At 37.6% G+C, this 27,585-nt stretch overlaps 4 protein-coding genes across 10 annotated transcripts; 3 read left to right on the top strand and 1 right to left on the bottom strand.

Moving 5' to 3' along the window:
• Positions 1-299: 299 nt before the first annotated feature.
• Positions 300-2,044, bottom strand: ccl20a.3 (chemokine (C-C motif) ligand 20a, duplicate 3). The gene is made up of 4 exons (XM_024274191.2): positions 1,295-2,044; positions 1,096-1,201; positions 929-1,003; positions 300-841 (listed from the first exon to the last, which is right to left on the bottom strand). The coding sequence occupies exons 1-4, from the start codon at positions 1,368-1,370 to the stop codon at positions 802-804; spliced, it is 297 nt and encodes a 98-aa protein (XP_024129959.1). The 5' UTR covers positions 1,371-2,044; the 3' UTR covers positions 300-801.
• Positions 2,045-10,913: 8,869 nt separating this feature from the next.
• Positions 10,914-13,816, top strand: LOC112147303 (C-C motif chemokine 8-like). The gene is made up of 4 exons (XM_036216224.1): positions 10,914-12,440; positions 12,540-12,651; positions 12,745-12,825; positions 12,927-13,816. The coding sequence occupies exons 1-4, from the start codon at positions 12,377-12,379 to the stop codon at positions 12,934-12,936; spliced, it is 267 nt and encodes an 88-aa protein (XP_036072117.1). The 5' UTR covers positions 10,914-12,376; the 3' UTR covers positions 12,937-13,816.
• A 510-nt stretch (positions 13,817-14,326) lies between these two features.
• On the top strand, positions 14,327-21,593 carry capn10 (calpain 10). The gene is made up of 13 exons (XM_024273572.1): positions 14,327-14,642; positions 14,897-15,075; positions 15,526-15,657; positions 15,740-15,936; positions 16,095-16,327; positions 16,399-16,540; positions 17,535-17,701; positions 17,782-18,038; positions 18,111-18,313; positions 18,409-18,664; positions 18,734-18,924; positions 20,409-20,454; positions 20,669-21,593. The coding sequence occupies exons 2-13, from the start codon at positions 14,932-14,934 to the stop codon at positions 20,696-20,698; spliced, it is 1,998 nt and encodes a 665-aa protein (XP_024129340.1). The 5' UTR covers positions 14,327-14,642; positions 14,897-14,931; the 3' UTR covers positions 20,699-21,593.
• Positions 21,594-21,656: 63 nt separating this feature from the next.
• On the top strand, positions 21,657-26,651 carry eif4e2 (eukaryotic translation initiation factor 4E family member 2). 7 transcript variants are annotated; one of them, XM_024273578.2, is made up of 8 exons: positions 21,657-21,814; positions 22,650-22,713; positions 22,840-22,974; positions 23,082-23,186; positions 23,265-23,417; positions 25,077-25,213; positions 25,521-25,597; positions 25,677-26,651. In XM_024273578.2, the coding sequence occupies exons 1-7, from the start codon at positions 21,795-21,797 to the stop codon at positions 25,567-25,569; spliced, it is 663 nt and encodes a 220-aa protein (XP_024129346.1). In that variant the 5' UTR covers positions 21,657-21,794; the 3' UTR covers positions 25,570-25,597; positions 25,677-26,651. The 7 variants fall into 7 exon arrangements, with proteins under 7 accessions (XP_024129346.1, XP_024129342.1, XP_024129345.1 ...); XM_024273574.2 differs by having other exon boundaries at positions 22,650-22,761; XM_024273577.1 differs by having other exon boundaries at positions 21,791-21,930.
• Positions 26,652-27,585: the final 934 nt, after the last annotated feature.

Genomic DNA, 27,585 nt, shown 5'->3' with positions numbered 1-27,585 from the left:
CTATTTATTTAAAAAAAAAACTCAAAGTATTTAGAATAAACTGAGTTTTAATATTGTCAATTTTTTAAATGGGAGGCACAAAACACAAACTTCTAAATTATTTTAAACTAAATTTGTTAAAAAAACTGTAACCATTTAAGTGTAATTCACCAAAACAAAACAACGCTTGGAGACTTTTTTTTGACAAACTATAAAAAAACACAAATTTCAAGAAAATTTCTATAGAATTTCTGAAAGTAAATCAAATTTTTTTCGTTTAGTTGCTTGATAAAAATCCAAGCAGAAATGACAAAACATAAATAACTAATCTCATATGTATTCAATTGTTAGCATTTTTTTCATTAAAGCCAAAGAGCCACAATAAAGGGATAAAAGAGCCAAAGATTGCAGACCTCTGTACTAAACTAAAGTAAGCATCCATGATTTAAATCTTCCTTCTCTGTGATGCTATTAGAAAGAAACAGGCAATAGTCAGATTCATTTGTATTTATTTATAAAACCACAAAAATAACAATATTTTTTTCTTAAGCAGAATTCTTATATACAACAGAGCCATACAAAAATGGATGTACAGGTATGTATATAAAATAAAGTGCTCTGACAAGTGAGCTTATATGTACAATGCATAGCATTAGCTTTTGTCTGCGGAGGCTTTTATTAGCTGGGGTTCACTGGATTTCCAAGCAGTCAAACCCTTTGAGTAACTGAATAACAAGCAAAGCTCAAAATAAGCGAGCAGACGCTTAAGCTGCCTCTGCAGATTCTCCTTCAGTGAGTCGGGCGACTCTCCATCTGTCCGCTCTACTTTAGTGATTCATTGTGAACCTTCTGCGCTCGTTTCCTGCAATGAGATTTATTTAAAATTAGTCTTTTTTTTTTTTTAAAGAAGTTTTAATTTTACATTATAAAAAAAGAGAAAAATACACACCTTATGCGCTCAACATACTCCATCACCCAGCTTAGAGCAGGATTGGTGCAAGTGTTACCCTTCCTTGTGTGGAAACTGCATTTATAAAACAAGAAATAAAAACATATGAGTTAATCTTGAAAGGATTTGAACTTTACATGAAGCAAAAGACACATTTGGGTACTTACATGATGGCATTGATGGGACACAACTCTGTGACTTTCTGCACGGAGTAACCCTTGATAATTGCAAAAGGTAATTTGCCTTTCATGTATTTTCGGCAACACCGAAAACCTACAAGAAAAAAACAGTTATTTTAGTGCATGTGTCTACAAAGTGAATATAAGTAAGGAAATAAGTTAAATTAGCAAAGAATAAACGACATACCCAGAGCTGCATCTGTTTGCTGAACACAAACAGTAAGGAATGCGATCACTATAAATGCCGCTTTGATAGACATCATATTTTCCTTGGTTGGTTGCTGCTTTCTCTCCTTTCCTGTGGTGGAGTCTGTGATACTGTGATGATGAGCCTCTGATCACAGCTTATATAGCCCTGAGAGCCTCCCACAAAGAAAGGCCCCCTCTTACTGCCAACCCACGCAATTTTCCTCAACTATTTAAATGGGGGAAATAAATTCCCCACGCTCTCACACCGACAGTCATCGTACTACTTACTTCATCTTGCTAAACCGGATTTGTTGGATTTCTCGTTTGTGTACTGATTGCATCAGGGACGAAATTTCCTGGTGCCTTGAAAAAATCCGAGCATGGAAATGTAATACGGGCAAAGTTTTTTTTGGTTTTTTTATAGCGTGTGAAAGGCTTTTGTCCCGCATCGAGGCACACTGGAAAACATCATATGACGCGTGCTGATGCACAATAATATCTAAGAAAGTGACAAACTTTTTTAATCACAGAAACTTTTACAAGCAATTTAAAAAGAAAAATTATTTTTAAAAAAACTTGTAACTTTTTAAGTAATTTCTAGGAATATTTTTATGTTGCAGATAAAGGTTGAAAAGCATGATTTTTGAATTACAGTAAAACTAAAAATTATTAAGATATTAATGGGATTTCTTGAAAGTCTTGAAAGTAAATGATTATCTTTAATTTAAACAGTGAAGAAGATGACTTGGGGTTTATGTAACAGACCAAATAGCAGTAACTTAAGAAGCTTTTGTAATGATTAACACTTTTGAAATGCATGTTTGGTTTTCCCATCATAGCTCTTTATTTGAAGGCCGGTTGAACCAGAGCAGCACAGGAAATCACAAGGTGTGGCTTTTCTTGTGATGCTTTACTGTAGATCTAATGTATAAAATGCAGTAAACTGATGGGTACATGACACTCATAAGTGGAAAAAGCTTCTCGAGAATAAAAAGACCTCCGTGCCACAACTCATGACTAAAGCTGCACATATGCTGTTCTTTTCTAGGTCAGAGGAAATACTGATTAACATTTAAGAACCGTGCATCAAAGGAAATAGGAGCACAATGTGAGTACGAAAAGAGGTCATGATGCTTGTTAAGGTATGCTATTAACTTTCCACTTGCCCACCTTACATCTGAAAAGTGACTTTTAGATTTTATCTCCGTAGAGGTTTTGTTATGACCTCAGGACATTGCTGCAAATCCGATCTCAACGTTAATCTGAGTTGAGATAAAGGTCTTGCAGTGATACTTTATTTCAAATATTTGTTGTCTAAGCCACACCTTTTTTTTTTCCCACATTGATGACCCAAACCAAAACTCTCTAAGAAAATTCTCCCGTGTCATTGTTTTACTGTGACACACTTCTATTCCCATGACTTCTGTCTGAACTCAAAGATCAACTTTAATTAGCATGTTATTGTAGCATTTTTCTCTTAAATAAAAAATAATTTATCATTAATCTGCGTTATTCATTCAGGCAAAGAACAGTCAGATCTCAGATTTATTTGTATTTATTATGAAGCCACAAAAATAACAGAATTATTATGTACAGCAGAACCATACAAAAATACATGCATGTATAAAATAAAGAGCTCTGACAGTACAATGCATAGCATTAGCTTTTTCTTTTCTTTTATAAGCTGGGGTTCACTGGATTTCCAAGCAGTCAAACCCTCTGAGTAACTGAATAACAAGCAAAGCTCAAAATAAGCGAGCAGCCGCTTAAGCTGCCTCTGCAGATTCTCCTTCAGTGAGTTGGGCAACTCTTCAATCTTCAATAATCCTCTGTGCTTTTTTCCTGGAATGAGTTTTATTTAAAATTAGTCACTTTTTGTGTAATTTTCTAAAACACAAGTTGAGTATTTTTTGTTTTAGATTATAAAATAAAGAGAAATACACATTTATCTCACCTTATACGCTCAACATACTCCATTACCCAGGGTAGATAAGGATTGGCGCAAGTGTTACCCTTCCTTGTGTGAAAACTGCATTTATAAAACAAATATATATATATATAAGTTAATCTTGAAAGGATTTGAACTATACATGAAGCAAAAGACACATTTGGGTACTTACATGATGGCTTTGATGGGACACACTCTGTGACTGCCGGCACGGAGTAACCCTTGATAATTGCAAAAGGTAATTTGCCTTTCATGTATTTTCGGCAGCACCGAAAACCTGCAAGAAAAAACAGTTATTGTAGTGCATCTGCAGAGGCGTCCATAGAATATTTAGTCATGCAAAGAACTAGAAATCTTTTGTGAGTTTTCTTTACTTTAATACTAATCATAAATGGATATTGTTAAGTTATAGGACATAAAATGAATAAACACTTATTACAACATAATCCAATTAAATATGTTGTTTCTGTTCCAAGGTGGCAGTGGAGTGGTACTAGTGTTTTTTTTTTGTTGTTGGAAGGGTGATCCTCTTTTCGGCTAAGGCGCCATACAACCATCGACTATATAATGAAAGTATAAGAAAGTATAATGAAATAATATGTCAATCAATGCAGCCAGGACTGATTTGACCACACAGTTCCTCACCTCCTGTGCTGTGCCCTGTGCTGTGCCCTGTGCTGTGCCCTGTGTTGTGCCCTGTGTTGTGCCCTGGGGCAGGTTTACGTTCAGGGGGAGGGACAGCTGGATGCAGACGAGGAAGACTCACTGATGCTGCAGCTTCTGCTGATGCTGGTGCACTTGACTCTGTTCAGAAAAATAATATTGACATAGAGCAGGGGTCACCAACCTTTTTGAAACTGCAGGCTACTTCATGGGTACTGAATCATACGAAGGACTACCAGTTTGAAATAATAAATGTACTTATTTTTCCTTTAGTTCTGCATTTATAATAATGAATAATGATACTCCTCTATGTAAAGACACTGATTTCTTAGCATAATTATCAATAATGACAACAAGCTAGGAAACAGATATCAATATTCAGAACTTTATTAATCTCAACAGATCTTTTCACATTTTGAGGTAATGACCAAATGCAATGTTTTAACAAAATTATTACTATTATTAATTAATTATTGTTAAGTAATTCTATTATTAGTGGATCTACGCTCTTCGAACGCTTTAATTCAGTCTCATGTACCCGTCCCTTTATTTTCCTTAAACATCCGAACAGAAATGTTTTTTTTCTGTTTTATCATTTCATCATCTTTAGGGGCCCCTCTCAGTTTGTGCCCCTACAATCAGCCATCTTTATCTCCCCTTTTCTGTGCCCCAGCGTGTGTCTGCTAAGTGCATGCACGCAAATAAGTCAAATTAGATCTGAAGATAAGCAAAGAACAAATGACATAATCGTAGCTGTATCTATTTGCTGCTCAGGATTTTGGGTCTCATGAAAATTATATTCACAGGACCTCAACACAAAAACACGTTTTTGTCATTCTGTTTTAGATTCAGTTATGCATTTTGATGGTATTTTTTACTATCATTATCATTTTTGTGACAAAATAACACGACAACTGACACTTACATTAAGGGAAGAACTTAGACCCCTGAATACAAAATAATGTATTTTGTTTCATGTAATCACAGCAAAACTGATTCTTAAGTAATGAATAAACTTTTTCATGAAAAAAAATATGATTAGCCAAGTTAAAAAAACCTAAACTAAAAAAAAAAAAGCATATGGTTTATCATAATTTAAATAAAACTTAATTCCAAGTCCTTTACATTCCTCTCTGACAAACCAGAGGAGAATCCTGGATCTTAATCCTTGTTATTACAGATTCACCTTTGTTTTCTACCATTATTTATTCATAAAAGTTTGATATTGGGGCCTGATTTGACCACACACGGTAGCTCACCTTCTCTGTTGTGTGGGGGCTCTGAGACAGGTTTACGTTCAGCGGGAAGGACAGTTGGATGCAGACCGTGAGGAAGACAAACTGATGCTGATGCTGGTGCACTTGACTCTGTTCAGAAAAATAATTTTGTCATAGAATATGTCAACTATTATACAGTAAGAACAGTCTGATACATGTTTAAATGGATTATTTAACTAATATTATAGTAAAAATATTTTTTCTTGAGCAAAGTTATTATTCCATAATTTTCTACCACAAACCCGCATTTTTTACTGAAATACTGAAGTGACATATTTTGACCATTTAACTCCCTTTCATCTCTTAATTTAATTTCCCTCGTATTTTGGGATCCTGATTTTTGAGGGATGTTTCACACTGTGGCCCTGTCGGTAACAAACCGCGTGCTTGCAGTGCCTTTAGACCAGGGGTGTCATACTCAATTTCACAAGGGGCCAAAATCCAAAACACACCTTAGGTTGCAGGCAGAACTAAATTTTTAAAACTTTAAAATTGTAACTTTTTAACATAATTCTGAACTAGATAAACAGCATTACCTGCAATAATGCCAGTGTGAATGCTGTAAGCTGAATTTGGTCACAGAAGATGCTAGTGCTGATAGCTGAATATGCTGAAATTAATAGCTAAAAACGCCAAAGTTGATAGCTGAAAATACTGAAGCTGATAGCCAACTGAAATATTGGCTAAATGCTAAATTAACCTCAAAACCTAAAAAAGAAAAATTGGGTTAGCCAAAAAAGCTAGCATGTAGCTGAAGAAAAATATCTAAACTTCAAAACACAGCTAAAAAAAAATTATAAAAAAGCTGAAGAAAATCCTAAATTAGCCAAAACAGCTAGGGTGTAGCTAAAATATGAACTAAACTCCAATATGGCATTTAAAAAAGGAGTGAATTAGCAAAAACAGCTAGCATGTAGCTAAAATATTAGCTAAACTCCAAAGGACCCTAGAAAACAAACAAAAAAGCCTTAATTGGCTGAAACAGCTAGCATGTTGCTAACATATTAGCTAAACTCCAAGGTATCCTGAAAAACAAAACAAAAAAGCCTAAATTAGCCAAAACAGTTAGAATGTAGCTAACATATTAGCTAAACTCCGAAGCACACTACAAAACTAAAAACAAACAGCCTAAATTAGCCAAAACAGCTAGCATGAAGCTAACATATTAGCCAAACTCCGAAGCACCCTAAAAAACTAAAAACAAATAGCCTAAATTAGCCAAAACAGCTAGCATGTAGCTAACATATTAGCTAAACCCCAAAGCACCCTAAAAAAACTAAAAAAAAAGCCTAAATTAGCCAAAACAGCTAGCATGTAGCTAACATATTAGCTAAACTCCGAAGCACCCTGAAAAACAAAAAAAAAAGCCTAAGTTAGCCAAAACAGCTAGCATGTAGCTAAAATTTCAAGAAGAATTCCACTTAAACGATAAATAACTTCCTATATTTTACTCTTTAAAAATATATTTTGTCAAAATTATACAAGTTATAAATCTGGCCCCCAGGCCTTGACTTGGACACGTGCTGTAGGACTTCATTTCAGTCGGACTGAACCATTTAGGAATAAAATGGGGTTAGGAGGGGTGTGCCTTGAAATCGTTTCCAAAACAAAAAAATAGTGCTACCATGATACAAAAATAAAATATTTGTGATTATAAACTGGTTAATGACTTTCTTCATTTTTTATTCTGTTTAATCATTTCATCGTATGTGTCCTTAAATCAGCCACATTCATCTCCCCTTTCGGCGCCCCAGCATGTATATGCTAAGTTAATAAGTTAAATTAGATCTAAAGATAAATTAAGAATAAATGACATACCCAGAGAGGCATCTATTTGTTGAACACAAACAGCAAGGAATACTTTCACTATAAATGCCATTTTGACAGACAGCATGATTTCCGTGGTTAGCAGCTTGCTTTCTCTCCTGTCCTGTGGTGGAGTCTGATGCTGTGATGATGAGCCTCTGATCACAGCAGCCTATATAGCCTTGAGAGCGTCCCACAAAAAAAGGGCCCCATTTTACTCTCAACCCACACAAAGTTTCTCATTTTAATAGCTTAGAAAATGTTCTCTAACTAACCCACAGTTAACATATTAGCATTCACCAAACCAAACAGGAATTATTGAATTTCTCGTTTGAGTGTATATGGGGAAAGATAACTGTCAAAAATAAACAAAGTTATGTTCATAAATAAAAAACTGTGCAAAAATTAAAACTTTGTGCAAAACTTTTGCAGAAAATGTGGAAACATTTAGTTTTACACTTAACATGTCTGTTTTCAATACATGCCGGCTAGTTTATTCCTGGGACATGCAGGACGGGCGGTCTCTGCTCCAGCCCCTTGGCCTGTCCAGATGTTCCTTGCAATTTTTAAAACAACTGTATTAAATGTTGTTATACAAAAAATACAAATCCAAACATGAAAATTTAGTGTTAAAGTTAAAAGCATATTAGTTTTTTAGCATTAGCATTTTAGCATTGTTCACAGGTAAATAAATATAAACATTACTAATACATTCGAAAAAATAAATACAATTTTTAAAGATCCCAAGGGAGAGAGCTTCTTTTCTTTAATGAGGCTCTCTTTCGCCTCCTCAGATCTGCAATGATATTCTTGACAACAGAGTCACTAGATGTTCCTTGCCTTCCCGACAGCCCCATGACCACGAAAGGGATAGCGAGTTAAGAAAATGGATGGAAAATAACATAAAAGCTCAGCTAACTCAGAGCTAATAGGCTAACTAGCAGCTGGTTGTAGTTATAGTTAAAAAGAAAGAACATTCACAAAAAATACTAGGTGTGCTGATCATACTGTCTTTTTTATTTTGTTTTTTTCTTTTATTACCGCATCAGTCAGCTGCCTGTTAGCCTGCCTTAGCTCCGAGTTAGCCAAGCTGTTTATGTGTCGATATCCTCTCATTATCAACTAATTTGACAGACACTGACCTTTTTTTAACACTTAATGGGTTGAGTGGCATGTCTGCTACTCCTTTTTTCCACCACTTCTGGGTCTGAAACAATCCGCTAGTGCATTATTGCAGTCGCTTGACAACCACAACCTGTGGTCAAAGATCGCTGTATTATGATCTTTTTTATTCATTTTTTAAAAGAGCTAATTCTTTCTGATAAATTTCCTGTTAATCAGATCAAAACATTCTAAAAAGTTATATTTCATTTTGTTTTAATAAATAAACTGCAACAATGTGAACAATTTCTGTTTTAGGACTCGATATCCATGTCTGTACTGTGACATTTTTTTGACAGTGAATTAACAGGACAATTTTGTATTAAAACGCAAAAGAAAGTCATACACAAAACAAAGTCAAATCATATTCAAAACAGACATGTCAAATGTCAAACTAAATGTTGCAGCCACATTTTTCTGCACAGTATTAATTTGTGAACAACTTTGTCTTTATGAATATGTTTCTTATTGACAGACTCCTTACATAAGGGACGAAATTTCCAGGTGGCCTGAAAATATCCATGCATGGAAATATAATACTTGCAAAGTTTTTTTCCAATAAGCAGGCTGGATTCAACGTATGAAAGGCTTTTGTCCTTCACTGAGCCAAACTGGAAAACATCATTGGAACTATGCTGATGCACAGATATATATCTAAAAACTGACAAACTTTTTAGCCACGGAAAATATTTATTAAAATATTACAATTCATGCAATTTTTCAATAAATAATAAAAAACTCACAACTTTTAAGTAATTTCTAAGAATATTGGAGTGAATTCAGAATTAATTCTGAATAAAACTGAATATTAGGAGCTGTAAAGACAATAATAGGATCTAAATTATTGCATCTAAATTATTAATTAACTTTAACCTAAATAGTGAGCAAAGAAGGTCACTTCACATTTATGCAACAGACCAAATAGCAGTAACTTAAGAAGCCTTTGTTATGATAAACAGCTTTGAAATGCATGTTTGGTTTTCCCGTCATAGCTCTTTATTTGAAGGCCGGTTGAACCAGAGCAGCACAGGAAATCACAAGGTGTGGCTTTTCTTGTGATGCTTTACTGTAGATCTAATGTATAAAATGCAGTAAACTGAGGGGTACATGACACTCATAAGTGGAAAAAGCTTCTCGAGAATAAAAAGACCTCCGTGCCACAACTTATGACTAAAGCTGCACATATGCTGTTCTTTTCTAGGTCAGAGGAAATACTGATTAACATTTAAGAACCGTGCATCAAAGGAAATGCGAGCACAATGTGAGTTCTGAAAGAGGTCATGATAATTTTTAAGGTATGCCATTAACTTCCCACTTGCCCACCTTACATCTGAAAAGTGACTTTTAGATTTTATCTCCGTAGAGGTTTTGTTATGACCTCAGGACATTGCTGCAAAGCAGATCTCAACGTTAATCTGAGTTGAGATAAAGGTCTTGCAGTGACACTTGCATCCAAAAATAGAATGTATTGTGTCTACACACACCTCTACACCACTCCTATTTATATATATATATATCTATTTTTGACCACAAATATGATCCAAACCAACATTTTTCAAGACAATGTTCACGTGTCACTATTTTACTGTGAAATTGATTTTCTGTACCCATGACTTCTGTCTGAACTTAAAGACCCACACCAATTAAAATTGGGTTTTTGCTCTTGTAGCATTTTTTCTCATAGTCAAGGACATATTTTAAATAATTTAAGATCGCGATGGATCAGGAGCAGATAAAAATCCACAATTAAAGAAAAAATTGGGTTTACAACGTAGCAACTACCATGGGAGGGCCAACGTCTCTCTTCGCCGTCACAATACCTGCAGACAGATCGATCCATCAACGTCTTCATTTTCGTCTTCTTTTCAAAGCTGTGCGACTGGATAGCTCTGATATTATCCGTCAATTTTTGCTGCGTTAAATCCTCGATTCGGTCCAGTATTTTGAGCGTTTCCATTGTGAAATGGACCCATTAAACAGTCCCCACCCATACCTCTTGAGGGCCCCCAGAATGGGATGGTTGGGGCGCAGCCACTGTAGCTACCTGCTGATTGGCAGAAAGTGGTAATGACATGGAAAGCACCAATATAGCACTAAGCTAGCGCTTCCGTTTTCCTCATTATGGCGGTATTCTTCGCAGAAATAACTGGACCATAACATTCCTTACCAGACTGTACCGCTCATTGGGAACTAGGCGTATGTTAGCTTGGGCTTGGGAGGAACGATAAGCTAGCTGGAGAAAGAGTAAAGAAAATAAAGAAATTAGCAAAGGCTTACATCGACGCTAACAGTCTGGCCTGTCATTTAAGAGGGGGAGCAGCGGAAGGGGGTCTCCTGTGCGGAGATACACGTCAGCACCACAGCTCCTCCTTTGGACGCAAACATTTTATACAAGCATCTTGTGTTATCTGAGATTTTGTGACAAACAGGAAGAGTCACAAAAAAAATCTGTGAATATACATAACCGCGAATAAAGAAAGGCGAAAAACGCGGGGAACACTGTATAGTTGAAATGGGACTTTTAAGGGCTAATATTTTGTTATTCTTAAGCCTTTCAGAGTAAACTATATCTATATATATGTTATAAAATTATATATATATATATATATATATATATACACTTAAGGAACATTTTTTAAAATAAAATAGTTGTTTTAATGAGCTCTTTTCCTATCCAGAAGTAGGACAACTCGATCTCTGAAGCTCCGCCTTTACCGTGTCCACGTTTTGTCCACAAAAACAGCTGAACTTTTGTAAAGATGGATGTTTCTATAATGTATTTAAATTGAAAGTGTTTTGCTGGTCACCACTAGCTCAACAGAGAAAGTGGGAGTTTGGAGGCGGAGCTGGTACCATAGACTCTTCCTGGAAGGGGCTGTACCCCTTTTTGTGATATCACAACGTGAAGACCCGCTTATTTCGTGGATTGAAAGGGGCTGGTGCTCAGAGAGTAGGGTTTTAGAGGAATGCAATGTATTAAAATACTGCTTTGGATTTTTTTTTGTTAGGAATTAACATTGTAATACACGTAATAGCTCAAAAAAGTTGATTTTGCATCGACCCTTTAAGGGGTGACTACTTTGGAAGCAACTCAGAAATTAAGTTATGTGGCTCAAGTGGAGCTTCAAGCAGAAACCATGGAAAAAATACATCATCTATTAAAAAAACAAAATTAACTACACCACGGCTCTAAAATACCCCCATAACAGGTATGAAGATACAAGAATCTGGCAATAGATGATTAAACCAGAGCAGCCATGCATATCTATACAAAGGAGCTAATCGAGCACGAAGAAGCTGCAGTGATTGCTAGAAGACGTGGAAAACATCAGTTTCGGCAGACTAACAAGAAAAAAATCACGAGGACTGAAAACGTAACAATGTAATGTTTCCCAGTCATTAAAGCAACAAGGAAGCACAGGACTAATGACAGGTCTGGTGAAAAACCAGATTAAGTTTTCATTCACTTGATACTTTCTGTTTTGGCCTTGGAAAAAACACAGACTCAAAACATTCTCAAGCGTTCTCTAAATCTGCCAAAACATCTGAAAAATGTAACCATCAGACAGGGAAAACACCAGTCGGATTTCCTTAACCCTTCAACCACCTGCTCAAGAGAGCAGCATATTTGTGTTTGTTGTTCCCCTTATGAATTAAGCTGCAGATTAAAAAAAAAAAAAAGATTTAGTCTTGATTTGGTGGTTAAAGGGTTAAAAACTTCTACCGGCCAACCTGGAAGTGTGACTTCCTCTCAGACTAAACAATTGTGCAAATTCAAAAAGAAGCTCAAGTTCAGAGGAGACAAACAAAAAAACCAGCAGGACTAAACAAACCTCAGGTTTCTTTTTGTTGAAGCATTTTCTTCTCATCGTTTCCTCCTTCTTCTGGTTCATTCCTGTAATACACAGAATTGTTGGATCTTTGAGACCATTTTCTTTAATGGCGTCACCTCACCTGTGCTGTTCACGTGACAATAGAGGATTACAACAATGAACTTTATGGAGGGAACATAAATAAATAAAACAGAGAAGTGCCTCTGATCATGATAAGTTCACACTCAAGTATGTAGGAGGGAATTTTTCCCCTTGTGGTAAAGTACAGATTGTGTCATGCATCCCACCTGACCTAATTTATATGGCTTTGGGATTTCCAATCCACAAACTATATAAGAAAGGCATATATCTATTCATTTCATTTGAGAAAAGTCTCAGTTTTGAAGAGGAAGATGGCAAAGCTGTCCGCCTGTGTTTTCATCATGCTGGTGCTTCTGACTACGCTAAACGAAAAGGGTGAGTGTTACTCCTCTTAGAGGAGTGAATGGAATTTGTGAAACAATTTTCTCTATAAGTATTTCAAGGTTAAAATATTTGCAATTGTTTTATTTAAAGCTCTTGCCAGGTTTTGCTGCACGAGGTACCAAAAAATCCCTGTTCCAGTTGATCGTCTGAAAAAATATACAGAGCTAAAAAACACTGGGAACTGTCACTTGAGGGCCATAATGTAAGGAGAAACTGTAAACCTATCTCACAACACAAGTTAAATTTACTTCTCTTTGGTATTGATGTCTAAGATTCTCGTCTTCTTGTGTCTCAGTTTCTTGACGGTAAAAGGAAAACTTGTCTGTGCAAACCCGAACGAGGAGTGGGTCATTGAAGCCATGAAAACCTTAAAAAAGTAAGTTTGTTTTCAACCTGATTCTGTTTTCTGGCACCACAAAAAGCTTTTTGTCATAAAAGTTTCAGGAATTTAACATTTTTTTTCTTTTTATTCAACAGGAAACCGTGATCGGTGTTTACATCCCCGGAAGAAGAAATGCTTGTTGAGACAACGTGGAGCATGACTTTATTTGATCTCTTTGAGATTTATATTATTTCTTTCTATGTCTGTATTGACTTAAAGTTAATAAATACTGAGTATTTTCTAAACTTTTTGGTGTGAAAATTACAATTTTTTTCACTAAAAACATCTGAATTACATGAAACAATGGGTCAAGGTTAAAATAATAAATAAGAATGAGAATAAGCACACAAAGCATTAACAGGATAAACACAAAGTACCTTGAAAACACAAATACGATTAAGGAAAACTAATGCAGCAGCTAAAAAAACTTTAAAAGAGGGTTGACAGAATTCTGGACAAGACTTCAAAACAAATCTGTGCAACATACTTTAGTATTTTTCTGCTTAAAAAGCACAAAAAAGTAAATTGTCCTTTTTCACCAAGACACCAATAAAAAAATCAAACACTTTTAAGAAATGTTCTTATCCAACTCAAAAAAAAAAAATAGAATTATGTGGAAAATATCCAGACCCAAAACATTTCAGATATTTTTCTGTTACACTGATGTTACTATGGGCTCTTATAGGTTTAAAAAAAACTGCTTGTCAATGCAAATTCCATCAGTGTCACTCAGCGTAAACCACCACCAGCTAGAACACAAAGCAGCAGCTTGACTGTTAACCGGAACATCCAGACGAGCATACATTATTCTTGTCCTCAAAGCTCTTCACTGGCTCCCTGCCAACTTTTAGAATCAACTGTTTATTTTTATAGCTCTTCTTGGTCCTTGTACTGTTTATTTAACTGAGATTGTAACTGTTTACAGTAGAGTTTTAAGGTATGGCAACCAGGAATTGCTTCACTTGTGCATTTTCCATTCCCTCCCCTCTGCTATGGAATAATATTCCTGCAGAATATCGGATTTAAATGTCAACTAGACTCAGTAGTCGGTGGCATCTTATTATCTTTTACTCATTTTATTGAATTTGTATCTGTCTTTTGAGTATTTTATTATTTTTTATGCTATTGTTTATACATTTATGCTCTAAATTTGGACTCAATTAAAAAAAGAGTCTCATTTTTATATTGTAAAGCTCTTTAGTACCAGATGGAGTTGTAAAGAGCTGTATAAATAACATCTCATTAACTCAAAAAGCATCCAAAATTATTCTTTCAATGCTTAACAACTGGGAATATATATATAAAAAATACCATTAAATCTAAAGCAGCACAGGAGTTTATTATCTGTTAAAATGGGAGTTGAAGATCTGGACAAGACTTGTAACAATGCAGAATAAATGCATTTCAATTTTTTTTACTTGGAAAAAAAAACTGAAATACCCAGGGGTTGCAGTGACTGAACACCATGCAGTTTCTACTTCCACCAATAGGTGGCAGTAGCAGCCGGTGAGCACAGGAAAGATCCACTTTTATCAATGAGCATGAGCCGCTAATGTCCAACCGGAAGAGGCTCTGCCTGCTTTTATTTGCAGAAATGGCAGCTCGTGACGGATACAACTGTTATCCCATCACTAAATAATTTATGTTTCTAAAAAAAACAGCCCGACTTTAGCTCCGAAAACATGACAAGATAAAGAGAAACGATGCCGCTGTCGAGCCTGAGACAACAAGCTAGCGGAAGCTGCTGGAGTTAGCTTTGTTTATGAAAGAATGAAGCCGCAAGCGGAAATATGTTATAAAAAAGGAACAAGGTAGGACAGGGAACATATTTGAGAAATGACTAATAAGTTGCTTTGTCAAAGTAGAAAACATTATTTTCAAAAAAATATATTCATTCCTGTTATTAAAGCTTAATTATGTCCAACATTTGTCGACATATTTGCATTGTTTACTGTATTTTTAATGAGATATCATTTTTTTATGTTAATATAAAGAATGCACATGCAATTTATTTGCACAAATATATTCCATTAACATGTATAACATCTGGTTAATTTGATTTTAGATGAAGACTGGGTGAAGCTCACCTGCAGACTCAGCATGAAAGAGGAAGGCGGAGCTGAGATGACAGGTGCAGGTCTGTTTGAGGACCAGGATTTTCCCTGTGAGGACACTTCCCTGCTCTGTGACAGCTCCACGCCCATCGCCAAGCTGCAGGGAGACATCACATGGCGTCGCCCGCAGGTCAGACAGTCAGGGTGTTAAAAAGGTGGAAATGCCGCAGTGAAAGTACCTTTCACATTGTTCCACTGTGTCCTTTATCTTTAAGGGCTATCAGCTTTTGTCACCTATGAACTCACTTATCAAACATGGGAATTTTTCAAGTGATTGTTGTTGAGCTGATTATACAGTGATTGCAAAACACACTTTAAAGAGGAAGTTTGGAGAATTTTAAATAATGTTTTTGGTGTTTTTAACGTGTTCTTGTGGCATTTTACTGACAATTGAAGAGATATTGAGCTCAAATTTGCATTTCTGAGCATTTCTTTATTTAAATTGTGAATCAGGAGCAGATGAAAAAATGTTCAATCAATCAAAAGATGATTGGATTGTGAATTTAAGGTTTCTTTAAGACACTGTATCTAATATTGGATTTATTTTTTTGTAGAAATTAATATCAAGCATATCTTCCAGGAGATCTGTCAGTGTCCAGTCCTCTTTCCCACCAACATCAACTTGGCTCATGCAAAACAGGGTCTACTAGGAGACTGCTGGTTTCTCTGTGCATGCACCTTCCTGCTCAAGAGACAACACCTTTTAAACAAGGTATGCAGACGGCTGTTATAATATATGTAGAACTCATTTATGACTTGCTACTGTATTTGATCTATGTTGGTTTTCTCGGTAGGTGCTACCTCCAGGCCAGCCGCTGTGGGGTGACACCACATACAAGGGCTCCTTCAGGTTTTGCTTCTGGCAGCGGGGACAGTGGACAGATGTGACCATTGATGACCGGCTGCCTTGCATAAATTCCACACTCTGCTTCTCCCGCTGCCATGCCCCCGGTGCCTTTTGGGTAGCCTTGTTGGAAAAAGCCTATGCCAAGTTAGTAGCACGCACAACTTTCCTTTTTGTTTATCTAATCATCCATCTCTTCCATAACAAACATGTGTACTTTATTATCTCTGAGATTCCACTGAATAAACAACAACATGTTTACTGCGGTTTGAATTTCCATATTTGTTCCATGGGATCTTTTCCAGGCTGCGTGGTTCATACGAGCTCCTGTGGGCGGGCCAGGTTTCTGAGGCTCTGGTGGATTTGACTGGTACTGTGGCTGAGCAGTGGAGCCTGGGGAGAGCAGACGGTTCAGATGAGGAACCACAATCTCATCAGGACAGTGATCAAATACGGAGAAAAAAGTTCAACCTGAGACTTCTGAAGTCCGTACAGGATGACTGCATTCTAACCTGCTCCACTCACAAAACATCAGAAGGTTGGAAAAAGGTTAACTGTGTTGACCGTATAAACTGTTGGGCCAAATGCTGACATTTTTATTCATGTCAGGAGTCAGTGAGCCGGGCCAGTACCACGCTATGACCGTGATGGAGTGGCTGGATGTGAAGAGGGAGTCAGGAAGAGCAGTGCAGCTTTTCAGAATCAGAAACCCCTGGGGAAGATGTTGCTGGGGAGGTGTGTGGACGCTGAGGTAGATACATCAGATTTCAAAACTAGAAAATACTTATTACAATTGTTCTCTTTCATAAGAAAAGTGCCACACATACATGTTAAAAACTCAAAAAACACGATTTTCATTGGAGGGGGACTTTAAGGGAATCCTGATGTAAGCTATTTTTCACCCCAGTTACCTAGTGTTGAGAGTTACCTAGAACTGAGAAATATTAAAATTAGTAAACATTGGAGAATTAGCTAAAAGAGTCTTAGGTGATCTGGAAGGAGAAAGAATCAGGCTTTTGATTTACACTAGCGAGATACAGAGCTGTCATCATCAGACGGGAGGTGGGTCTGCTCAGATCCAAAAGCCACGCCCACCTAGAGGATATTTTGGAAAACAGAGACTTCAGATCAACATGAAAAATGCATTTTTAAGACATTTAGGTTGTGGGATTTTGGTTAAAAACTTCATAATCATAATTAAAACAATACTGTGAACATTTTTTTTAATAAAAAAAAGTCATAGGGGACTTTAAGTTAATATTTCCAATTCTATGTAAGGAAAATACATTTTATAGTTATTTATACACATAACTCTAATTAGGTAACTTTAATATAGAATAGCTTAAATCAGGGTTCCCTTAAAATCTTAAAAGTATTGAATTTATGAATTTGGAAATAATCTCTTAAAAAGCCTTCAAAAAGACTTGAATCTGAATCTTTAAATTTTACTCTGAAACTTCTGGTCGAACATTAAATTTTTCCCCTATGATTATTTTGGTGAAATCATGTAAATAAATAGCATGAGAACCAATCATTGTGCAAGAAAAAGCTGAACCACCGGTTTAAAAAACGAAGACCGCTAAAGCCTCAAGGCACCGACCACAAACAACAAGATAAGAAGCTATGGTTTATGATCATAACATGGGAATATTATAATAAAATGGCTGAGAAATGTTGACATGTATGACCTTAAAAAGTTTTTAATTGAGCTTGTAGGAACCCTGTTGTATTCTTTCTCATTGCAGTGGTTCTGGTTGGAGTTCTGTCGACCCTGTTTGTGCTTCAGACCTTCAAGCCAGACTGTCTGAGGGGGAATTCTGGTTGGACGAGGCTGAGTTTGTGTCCCATTTTGATGACATCACAGTGGGATACCCCATCAATAAAGACGGACACTTGAAGAGCATTTATACAGGTTATTACCTCATATTTCTGCTTAGACTATCAAATATCTTGGTACTAATATACTTGTATCACTTTTCTGTTTTCTGACAGGAAATATTTTAACATTTAATCACCAGCACGTCGGCCGCTGGGTTGCAGGCGTTTCCGCTGGCGGCTGCCGCAACAGCAGCAGCTACATCAACAATCCAAAGTTTTGGCTTAAAGTGTGTCAAAGAGGAGAGATCCTGGTGTCTTTGCTGCAGTATCCAAAGAGGAATAGCACTGAAAAAAATGCAAGAACGCCACTCAGTGACGGCAAGAGTACAAAACACCACAACTACCAAGCGATTGCTCTTCACATGTGGAAGGTTTGTTCTATCGTTCAGATGAAGCTCATTTCCTGTTTCGTTCAACACATACATGTTTGAACTTTTCTCCAGGTGGAAAAGAAGCATTTTAATCTGAGCCGGTTGTTGAACAAACCTCCCTGCGCTTCTACTCACTGCCACGCCTATGACAGAGAGGCGGTCCTCCGCGACCTCCTAGAGCCTGGATACTACCTTGTCATTCCCAGCACCTACCAGCCAGGAGCGGAGGCCCACTTTCTTCTGCGGGTATTCTCCTCCTCCTCCACATCCTTCACGTAAGAATCTCTCATTTTTTATGTTAGTTCTCTAAAAGGTGTCACAATGACAAACAAAAGAGATGGAATTTGTTTAATTCACGTGTTCTCCTTAGTGCCCTGAAAGCCCCAGCACCCTCACTGCCTCTATCTCCAGACAGCGAGTGGGAGACCACTTACTTCCAAGGCTCGTGGGTGAGTGGAAGTACGGCCGGAGGAAGCAGGAACTTCCTCTCTCACAGGCAGAACCCGTGCTTCCCTTTTACAGTGCACGCTGAGCCGACAGTAAAACCAGGAGTCAATGTAAGGATTTCACTTCATCAGAGCCGGCCTGACACTGATCTGCTCCCTATTGGCTTCCACGTCTACAAGGTCAGTTTAGCATTAAAGGAGTGATGCAGCAGGATGGATCTGAAAGGATGAACTCTTGTGTGCACCCAGGTACCAGAAGGGGGATGTGAGCAGAAAGTGAAGGAAGAGGATCCTGTGGCCAGCTGCATCCCTCACTGTTACACACAGGCCATCAGTCTGGACTGCTGCCTTCCTCCTGGTTGTTACACCATAGTGCCATCCACTTATGAACCCGATTGTTCGGCAAACTTCACCCTCAGTTTGGCTCTCAGAGTACACAGGTTGGCCTTTGATTTTCAGAAGTCATTAAATTGTATCATTTAATATGACAGAATAGTATGCCTACAGTGGTTCCTCGTTTATTGTGGGAGTTACGTTCTAAAAATAACCTGCGAAAGGTGAAATCCATGAAGTTTATATTCTATAACTATTATAAATGTTTTAAAGAGCTACTCCAATCTTCTTCTGGTCTATTTTGAAAGCGTTCCCAGTAGTCTTTAAACTATTTTTATGCCATTTTAAGGCTAAATCAAAATACCTAGTACATAGTTTATTCAGGGAATAATCAGAAAGTAGGTGAAGGAAGCCTCTGTTGATATCCCATCATTCTTTTGTTTACACTCTCTCCCGCTGGCTCACAGCACCCTCACAACCCCAAGTTAACATTGGAACAAGTTGTAAACACATTAGAAAGTGAAAATGTCTGCAGAAAAAACTTCTCAAATTTACAAAATGGGCCATTTTAACTAAAGTTTGTCTACAGATTTGAATCAGAAAAACACGTGTAAAAACCCATTAATGTATCTAAATTTCTGGGTTTTTTTTAAGATAGGCATATTAGTTTTTATGGATTAGACATAATAAAGAATATTTACTTAATGCGCTAGCACCACAAAATATTAAAGATACTTCTGTGTACATATATTTGGAAATGTTTTACCAATCCAGTAAAATATATTCAATAGCTTCATGCATACAACATTACACAGGCTAAATAATGGTATGTCTAATGCTTGATAAAGTCCATAAGGTGCTGTGGTTTGTGTGGATTTGATGAAGGTACAGGATCTGCCACACAACAAAATATATTGGAGACTTCCAGCGGTAAAGTTTTGAGCTAAATGGCAGCTCAGGTGAGGAAAATGAAGACGCTAATGGATCTATTTGTCTGCTGAAAACCAGCTGAAAGCTTTTTCATTTTTTTTTTTAATTTGCTCCTAATCTGTGAAAATTTGAATAAATACCTATTCACCAATGCAGTTTTTATTTTAAATTATTGTACAAATGTTATCCATCATTAGAAAAATGCTATAAGAAGATGTTAAAAACACAAAAAGACGATTTTCCTTTGTGTGGGTCTTTAAGGCTTTAAAACTCTGCACTACACACTTTATTAACATTTATACACGTTTTACTTTTGTTGAAATGCTCTCAAAGTTTAAACCTGCATTGAAAAATAAGTCTAGTAAAAACAGAATGAAAACAAAGATCTGCTAGAGATTAAGGATTTATGTTAATTTGTCTTCTGAATGTATTCTGACACAGAGAAGATTGATTGACAAGATCTACAGCCAATCGGGGTGCAGAACACAATCCACTGTAAAAAATTAAATAAATAATAATTCAATTTTTAAAAAAGTGAAAAGAAAAAGTAAAAAGTTTGAAAAGTTGCACCACAAAAATCAGTGAAACAAGCAAGGGACCACTGTAATTTATCTTACCTGGATTATTATGTAACTTCCTAAACTGGTTTGACTCCTTTTAGGCAGGTGCTCAAAAGTCAAGAAAGACTCCGGAGATCCATTCAGGAGGTTGGTCTTTTGATTAGTATTCCTTTTTATTGATAAAGTTAGTTTTTATCACTACTATTAATCATTAATTCAAGCTAAAACTCTGAAAATAACACATATTTGTTTTTGCATTATGTAACTGTTATTTGAAGCTACTCGTGTTCTACATTTTTACAGCCATCAAAAGATGGCAGCACTAAACAATCCCTCCTCTTCGTTTCTGTTTGAACGGCAGGTCTCTCACATCTCTGTGATGCAAAGCTAGCTGTGCCAAAGGGATGCAGCTCCAGTGAGATCAGATCGCCTCCCTGCACCTCTTGGCCAACGATGAAACAACCCGAACCCGTCATCCAGCCTTGCCACAAAAGCCGTGACGTCAGTGTTTGTTCATATATGTATTATGAGCGACCGAGAAGGCAGTCGGACACACTGCTGACACTCGGAGTTTCTGTGCAACAAGGCACTTGTCAGCGATTCTGAAAATCAGAGTTTGTTGGTGGGATGGGCTGCTAATGAAGTATGACGGGACCGGCTGGTGTAAACAAACAGCCACTACTGAAGAAGGCCGCCTCTGCTCTTTCTCATTCACTCAGTGCAGCGCCTGCCGGCACAGAACAAAGAGTCCTCTCATGAAGGTCCTCACAGAAACACAGGGGGCAAGGGGTGAGGGGATGGTCTGGAACAGCAGAGCCAACCCAGCCGCACCACGCCATAGCATGCCATACCATCCACCAGCTTTCTGCCCATCCCTCATGTGCTTTTAAAACCCAGAGTTCTGGTACCATCCCACACCAATGTCAAGCTGACCCAAAGACACATAGTCTCCAGCTCCCCTCTTGCTCCCCAACTTCGCTTGGAGCCGAACAGAGCCGGTGTTTGAAGATGCCGAAAGAACGGATGACAGCGAAGGGATGAAAAGGGAACGCGGCACATCAGAGAGAGCTGGATCATCTGATGCAGCCGCCAGTTCTTTCTGTATTGAGGCTGAGCATGTGCAGTGATGTGTGCCTTATGGTAGCCATGTCTGAGTTTCAGGCCCAGAGCTCAAATAAAAACAATAACAAACCTAATCAATTGATCAAAATGCTACTATGTTTTGTTTGTATTTTGTTGTCAGTTTATGATGCATGCAGTGCAATAAATAAAATGCTAAAACACAAGTTGGATCATTTATACTCATTTGGCTTCAGGTACTTTGAATGAATATTTGAAGAAAGATGCCATCTCACCCTTGACCCCTCCAGCTCATCACCGCGACCAACATACCGCATGCGCGCCCACGTGCTTCCATTGCGCGTCGCCGTTCCTGCGATTACCAGGAGGCTGTGATCGGATTCCTGACAACTCTTAGCCTGAACAGAATGAACAACAAATTCGATGCGTGAGTAGCTTCCCTTTTGTGTCATAAACGCACGCGCAAGGGGTTCACTGCGTTGTCTGGAAACGCACCGGGGAGTTGCATGGTCGGTGAAGGATGCGTTACCCGTTGAACGAGAGGTGTGTCTTTTTTATTAGCACGATGCAGTGATATATCTGTTATTAACCCGCATATCAGTGAAGATCATATCAGTGTTTACTTATAGCTACATAGGGTTTAATAGCATTAAGTTTATTGGCGTTTATGTTTAGGAGTTTTGTCAGACTGCTAGCAATAGCTTAGCTAAGCGGAAGATAAGTAGGCCTCAAATCCCCGGTGTAGTGGTAGCGCAGAGGCCCGAGGAGGGCGTATGCAGTGACGGCGTAAACGCTAAACGGGAAGACAGTCAAACGCCGATGTAGACCGAAGTTTTTGTCAGCTAATGTACGTTTGTGTACTTGTGTGGATAACGTTTATGTAGTTTTTTCTGATAAAAGATCCGATATTTAATTTAAAATAACGATAAGTAAACATCCTGTTAATCGGGTTAAGCTAGTTCAGCTAACAGCAACCTGCATGGCTGTAATGAATGGACTTTTTATTTTTGCTACTTTATATCCTTTTAAAAGCTTTTCCTATTTCATAATTGACACGAGTTTGGTTTATATTATTGCTTTTAATTCAAACAAATCTTACTTTGTTAGATGTATTAGCAACTACAGTTTTTATTGTAAAATTTGAAAGCGTAGAGTTCAAATGTGTTAACATTGAGTATGATCCTTGGATTTTTTTTTATTGTCTCTAATCTACTAACTTTTTTTTTCTAATTTACATTTTTCAACGCTTTCATCAAATCCAGTCTGAAAGACGATGACAGTGGAGATCACGACCAGGACCAAAGCTCACCGAAAGACATCGAAAAGGTAAAAATTGAAGAAGACGAAAAGGAGCTGAACACTTCTAAGAAAAAAGTGAGTTAGGGGGCTTCAGTGCCATCTAACAACCTTGCATAGGGAGACCCCAATACCTGAAGATTTTATTTTTTGTAGATGGTGGTTCCAGGCGCAGGAGAGCACCCTCTTCAGTACAACTACACTTTCTGGTATTCCAGGCGCACCCCAGGGCGACCAGCAAGCACCCAGAGCTACGAGCAGAACATCAAACAGATCGGCAGCTTTGCCTCGGTTTGTCATCTCTGTGATGCTATTAACATCCAAGCTTAATGAAGCCATTGCTTACTGGTTTTGCTGCACCATTCTAGCACAAACATTAACGCTCTGAACTTTTTAAGGTGGAACAGTTCTGGCGTTTCTATAGTCACATGATCCGGCCTGGTGACCTAACCGGTCACAGTGACTTCCACCTTTTTAAAGAAGGGATTAAACCCATGTGGGAGGTGTGTACATTTGCTGCACATTTGACAGTTTTCTGTTTTGCTATTTTAGTGATGTTTTTGCTGTAAAATTCTGATCAGGATGATGCCAATAAAATGGGCGGGAAGTGGATCATCCGGTTAAGAAAAGGCCTAGCATCCCGGTGCTGGGAGAACCTGATCCTGGCCATGCTGGGGGAGCAGTTCATGGTGGGGGAGGAAATCTGTGGAGCCGTGGTGTCCGTACGCTTTCAGGTAAAAACACACAAACTTAGACGGGTGAGGCTTAATGTTCCAGCACAATAATTGTTAAACAAAATAAGTGTTAGCAGATTTGTTTTTGAATCATCATCTTTTCCTTTTGTTAACAACAATAATAACTAGATCTATAGCATTACCTGCAATAATGCTAGTATGAATGCTGTAAGCTAAATGTGACCGCTGGTAGTTGAAGATACTGATGTCCAAAAACGCTGAAGCTGATAGCTTGCTAAAATATTAGCTAAATACCAAATTAACCTACAAAACTGGGAAAATGTCTAAATTAGCCAAGATAGCATGTAGATAAAATATTAGCTAAACTCCAAAAATACTAAAATACTGAAAAAAGCCTGAATTAGCCAAAACAGCTAGCATAAGGCTGAAATATTAGCTAAACTCTGAAATAGCCTGAAAAACTAAATTAGCCAAAATAGCTACCATGTAGCTGAAATATTATTTAAACTTCAAATTAGCCTAGAAAACCTGAAAAAAGTCTAATTTAGTAAAAACAGCTAGCAGGTAGCTAAAAAAAATAGCTAAACTCCAAATTAGGCTAAAAAAAACTAATTAGCCAAAATAGATAGCATGTAGCTAAAATATTAGCTAAACTCCAAATTGGCTTAAAATACTGAAAAATGCCTAAATTAGCCAAAACAGCCAGCATAAAGTGGAAATATGAGCTAATCTCTGAAATAGCCTAAAAAAATTAAACTAAAATAGCTGCCATAAAGCTGGAATATTAGCTAAACTCCAAAATAGCCTAAAAAAAACTAAAAAAAGCAACAATTAGCCAAAAAAGCTAGTATGTTGCTAAAAAATAGCTAAACTCCAAATTAGCCTAAAAAACTAAATTAGCCAAAATAGATAGCATGTAGCTAAAATATTAGCTAAACTCCAAATTAGCTTAAAATACTGAAAAAAGCCTAACTTAGCTAAACAGCTAGCAAAAAGCTGAAATATTAGCTAATCTCCAAAATAGCCTTAAAAAATAAATTAGCCAAAATAGCTAGCATGTAGCTAAAAAATTAGCTAAACTCCAAATTAGCCTAAAAAATCTAAATTAGCCAAAATAGATAGCACGTAGCAAAAATATTAGCTAAACTCCAAATTAGCTTAAAACACTGAAAAAGCCTAAATTAGCCAAAACAGCTAGCATAAAGCTGAAATATTAGCTAATCTCTGAAATAAATAATAAAAAATTAAATTAGCGACGATAGCTACCATAAAGCTAAAGTTCATTAGCTAAACTCCCAAATAGCCTAAAAAACGGAAAAAGCCATAATTAGCCAAAATAGCTAGTGTGTAGCTAAAATATTAGCTAAACTCCAAAATAGCCTTAAAAACCTTAGTAGATGCTAGAATAGTCCAAAAAGCTAGCATAATGTTGATATCACAGCTGAAACTCCAAAATAGACAAAGAAAAAGAACAGCAGACGCCAAAACAGCTAGGATATTAGCAGTTAAAATATTAGATGACTCCCAAATTAGCTTAAAATAACCCTAACATTGGGGGGAAAAAACCTTCAACACACTTAAAAACAAGAAGATTCTGTGGAGCATCACCAGTCTGATTGAGTTTTAAATGATGTCGTCTTCTTATCAAAATGCTTGTGTTTTGTCGACCTGAGCCTCAGATGTGTCCTCTTCTTTCAGGAGGACATTATTTCCATTTGGAACAAAACGGCCAGTGACCAGGCCACCACAGCCCGCATCAGAGACACCCTGCGCCGAGTCCTCAACCTGCCCCCCAACACCATCATGGAGTACAAGACACACACAGACAGCATTAAGTATGTATGTCTCCACAGTTTACTATTTTCTTTCCAATTTTTGCTTTAAAAAATGTCATATTTCTTTAAATCAATGACAGTACCTACCTGGCTCAAAAGCAGACATGGTGTGACATCTTGCTTCCATTTAACAATCTTAATGAATTCCTCCAGGAAAAAGTCACTGTTGTAAAATGAAAAATGCTTTTACTTAATTCTGAAAGTTTATGTCCAACTTTTGCACTCTGCTGTATATGGATGCAATAGTGGAAATTTGAATAGTATCTAATACTGAGTGATGAGGCACTGTGTGCGCCTGTGTCTGCAGAGCCTGGGAAGACTTCCATGGGCTGGTGAATGCTAGTGGCGGGCGTTAGCCTCTCGCACAGAAACACTCTACCCAGAGTAAGAGCCGGCGCCGTTGGGTCAGAATGATCCCAACTTTCTCTGCCTCTTCCTCACGTTTGTGTTTCTCTCGCACAAGGTTTGTGTGTTTCTGTGACGTGTGGAGGGGCGCCGGAGTCCGGGGAAGGAAGACCTCTGTGTGGACTGGCACCGTGTAACAGGAAGACAAGAGGACGTGTCAGGAGCAGAGGCCCCCCGAGGATCATTCCCCCTGTTGGGTCAAATTGGAAGAGAGCAGAGCGACCTGTCAGCACCAAGCCAAAGACATACTTGAAATCAACCAGTGAGAGGAAAAAAAAAAACAGCCTTGTGTTAAAGCGAGTTGGAACATCTGTTGACTTGTTACCAGAAGGAGGCTGCGTTACCGAATTTGGTCATTTGCTGTTGACAAAATACAACAAAATCAGTCCGATGTGAAACTTTACGTGATTTTATTGTTCAGCACAGCCTCACATTTACTGTTAGAGTTTATCAGTTTTATTGGGGCTCAAACAGGGTTGTTGGAAGATGATATTTTATTACAGTGATGTATTTTAATAATTACCTCTTCAGTTTCAAACAGAGCAGATGCTATTATTGTGTAAAAATGTATTTGTCGATAAAAGTCCACTCCATGATCACTCAGTTGAATTGTCAGCGGCTCTCCAGAAGTCGAGGACCATCCTGTTTAGTGGAGACGCTTAAAAGAGCGCCATCTTCAGAATGAACTGCCAAGCTGCCTTAATCACTGTGCCTGGCCGCTGCGCCAACACGCGCCGGATGTCCATTCTGCAGGTTAGCGCGCGCTGGACAGACTTTGCTTCGCGCTCATCTGCAAGGCGTCTTGAAATAGACCTCGACTCTTTTTCCATCATACGTTGGAAGAAATGAAACCACGCCCAGGATCAGCATCTTGTTTGGAATATAAGCAGCTATGGAAACAACTTCATTGGTATCCAGATTTTTGTGGTTGGATTAAAGGAAGCAGATGTTTGTCAAAAGTAAAGTGAACACAGTTTTTGGGTGTATATGTGATGGAGAACAGCAATAAATGGAAAACATGTAGCTGCTGCTAGAACTTGACTGGTTTCTTCATTAAATGCTCAGAAAATAAAGTTTTTGTCCCAAGTCCACCTTAGAGTGGATTTGTTTAGTTGATTTTATAGAAGTGTCATCCGTGCACTGCTCAGCTTATCTCGAAGAACGTGATTCTGCACAGAAAACAAGTAACAGCTGCTTAAAAACGTGACAAATGTAGTTAGCAAAATTAAATCTAGAGTAAATAGCTTCAATTAATATTGGATAACGTTTGCACGATGAATGTGCATTAAAGAGCTAAAGAAAAAATAGTCCCAGAATTCACAAATAACTGCATTCTTGATACGAATGTATCAAAAATTATCATCCAAGAAATTGAAACATCAGCAAATGTGCTAAATCTGATGCATACCAGCAACTAGAAAATTCAAAATAGACCTCACAAAGTCTGAAAATAACAGATATCCTGCAGAAAAACAATTATTCGACATGATAAAACTACAGGAAGTGTGTGATTTTTATCAAGCTCTACAAGAATAACTCAAATATAGTAAATAACTCAAAGATCACAATTAAAAAACTCAAGGCAGAACTCACCCTCTAACCCAAAACATTCATGATCCATGTTGTGTTCTTCACTGAATCAAGGCCAATTCTTACATCTACTGCCTAGTGGCTCACCAATCTAAAAACACTGCAAAGACGGATTTTAGAAAATAAGATTACCTTCAACTCTTAGTGTGAGAAGCAGTGACATGGACGGCAGGAGCCCTGGATTCTGATGTGGATGATCCTTCTGAATCACACTTAAAGGAGAGGAGTGAACACGCTCCACCTGGCAGGACGCTCAGCACACATCCAAGAGCAACCTGTCAGATGCTGGTGCTCAACACAGTGACATAAGGCCAGCTTTGATGCTTGGTTGGCCACATTTTTTCAGCTGTCATGACTCTGCAGCACCAGGAGCATTG

This window comes from Oryzias melastigma, linkage group LG17, assembly GCF_002922805.2.
Source record: "Oryzias melastigma strain HK-1 linkage group LG17, ASM292280v2, whole genome shotgun sequence".
Lineage (NCBI taxonomy): Eukaryota > Metazoa > Chordata > Actinopteri > Beloniformes > Adrianichthyidae > Oryzias > Oryzias melastigma.
The sequence above is the reverse complement of the archived record's forward strand: the minus strand, read 5'-3'. Positions and strand labels throughout refer to the sequence as shown.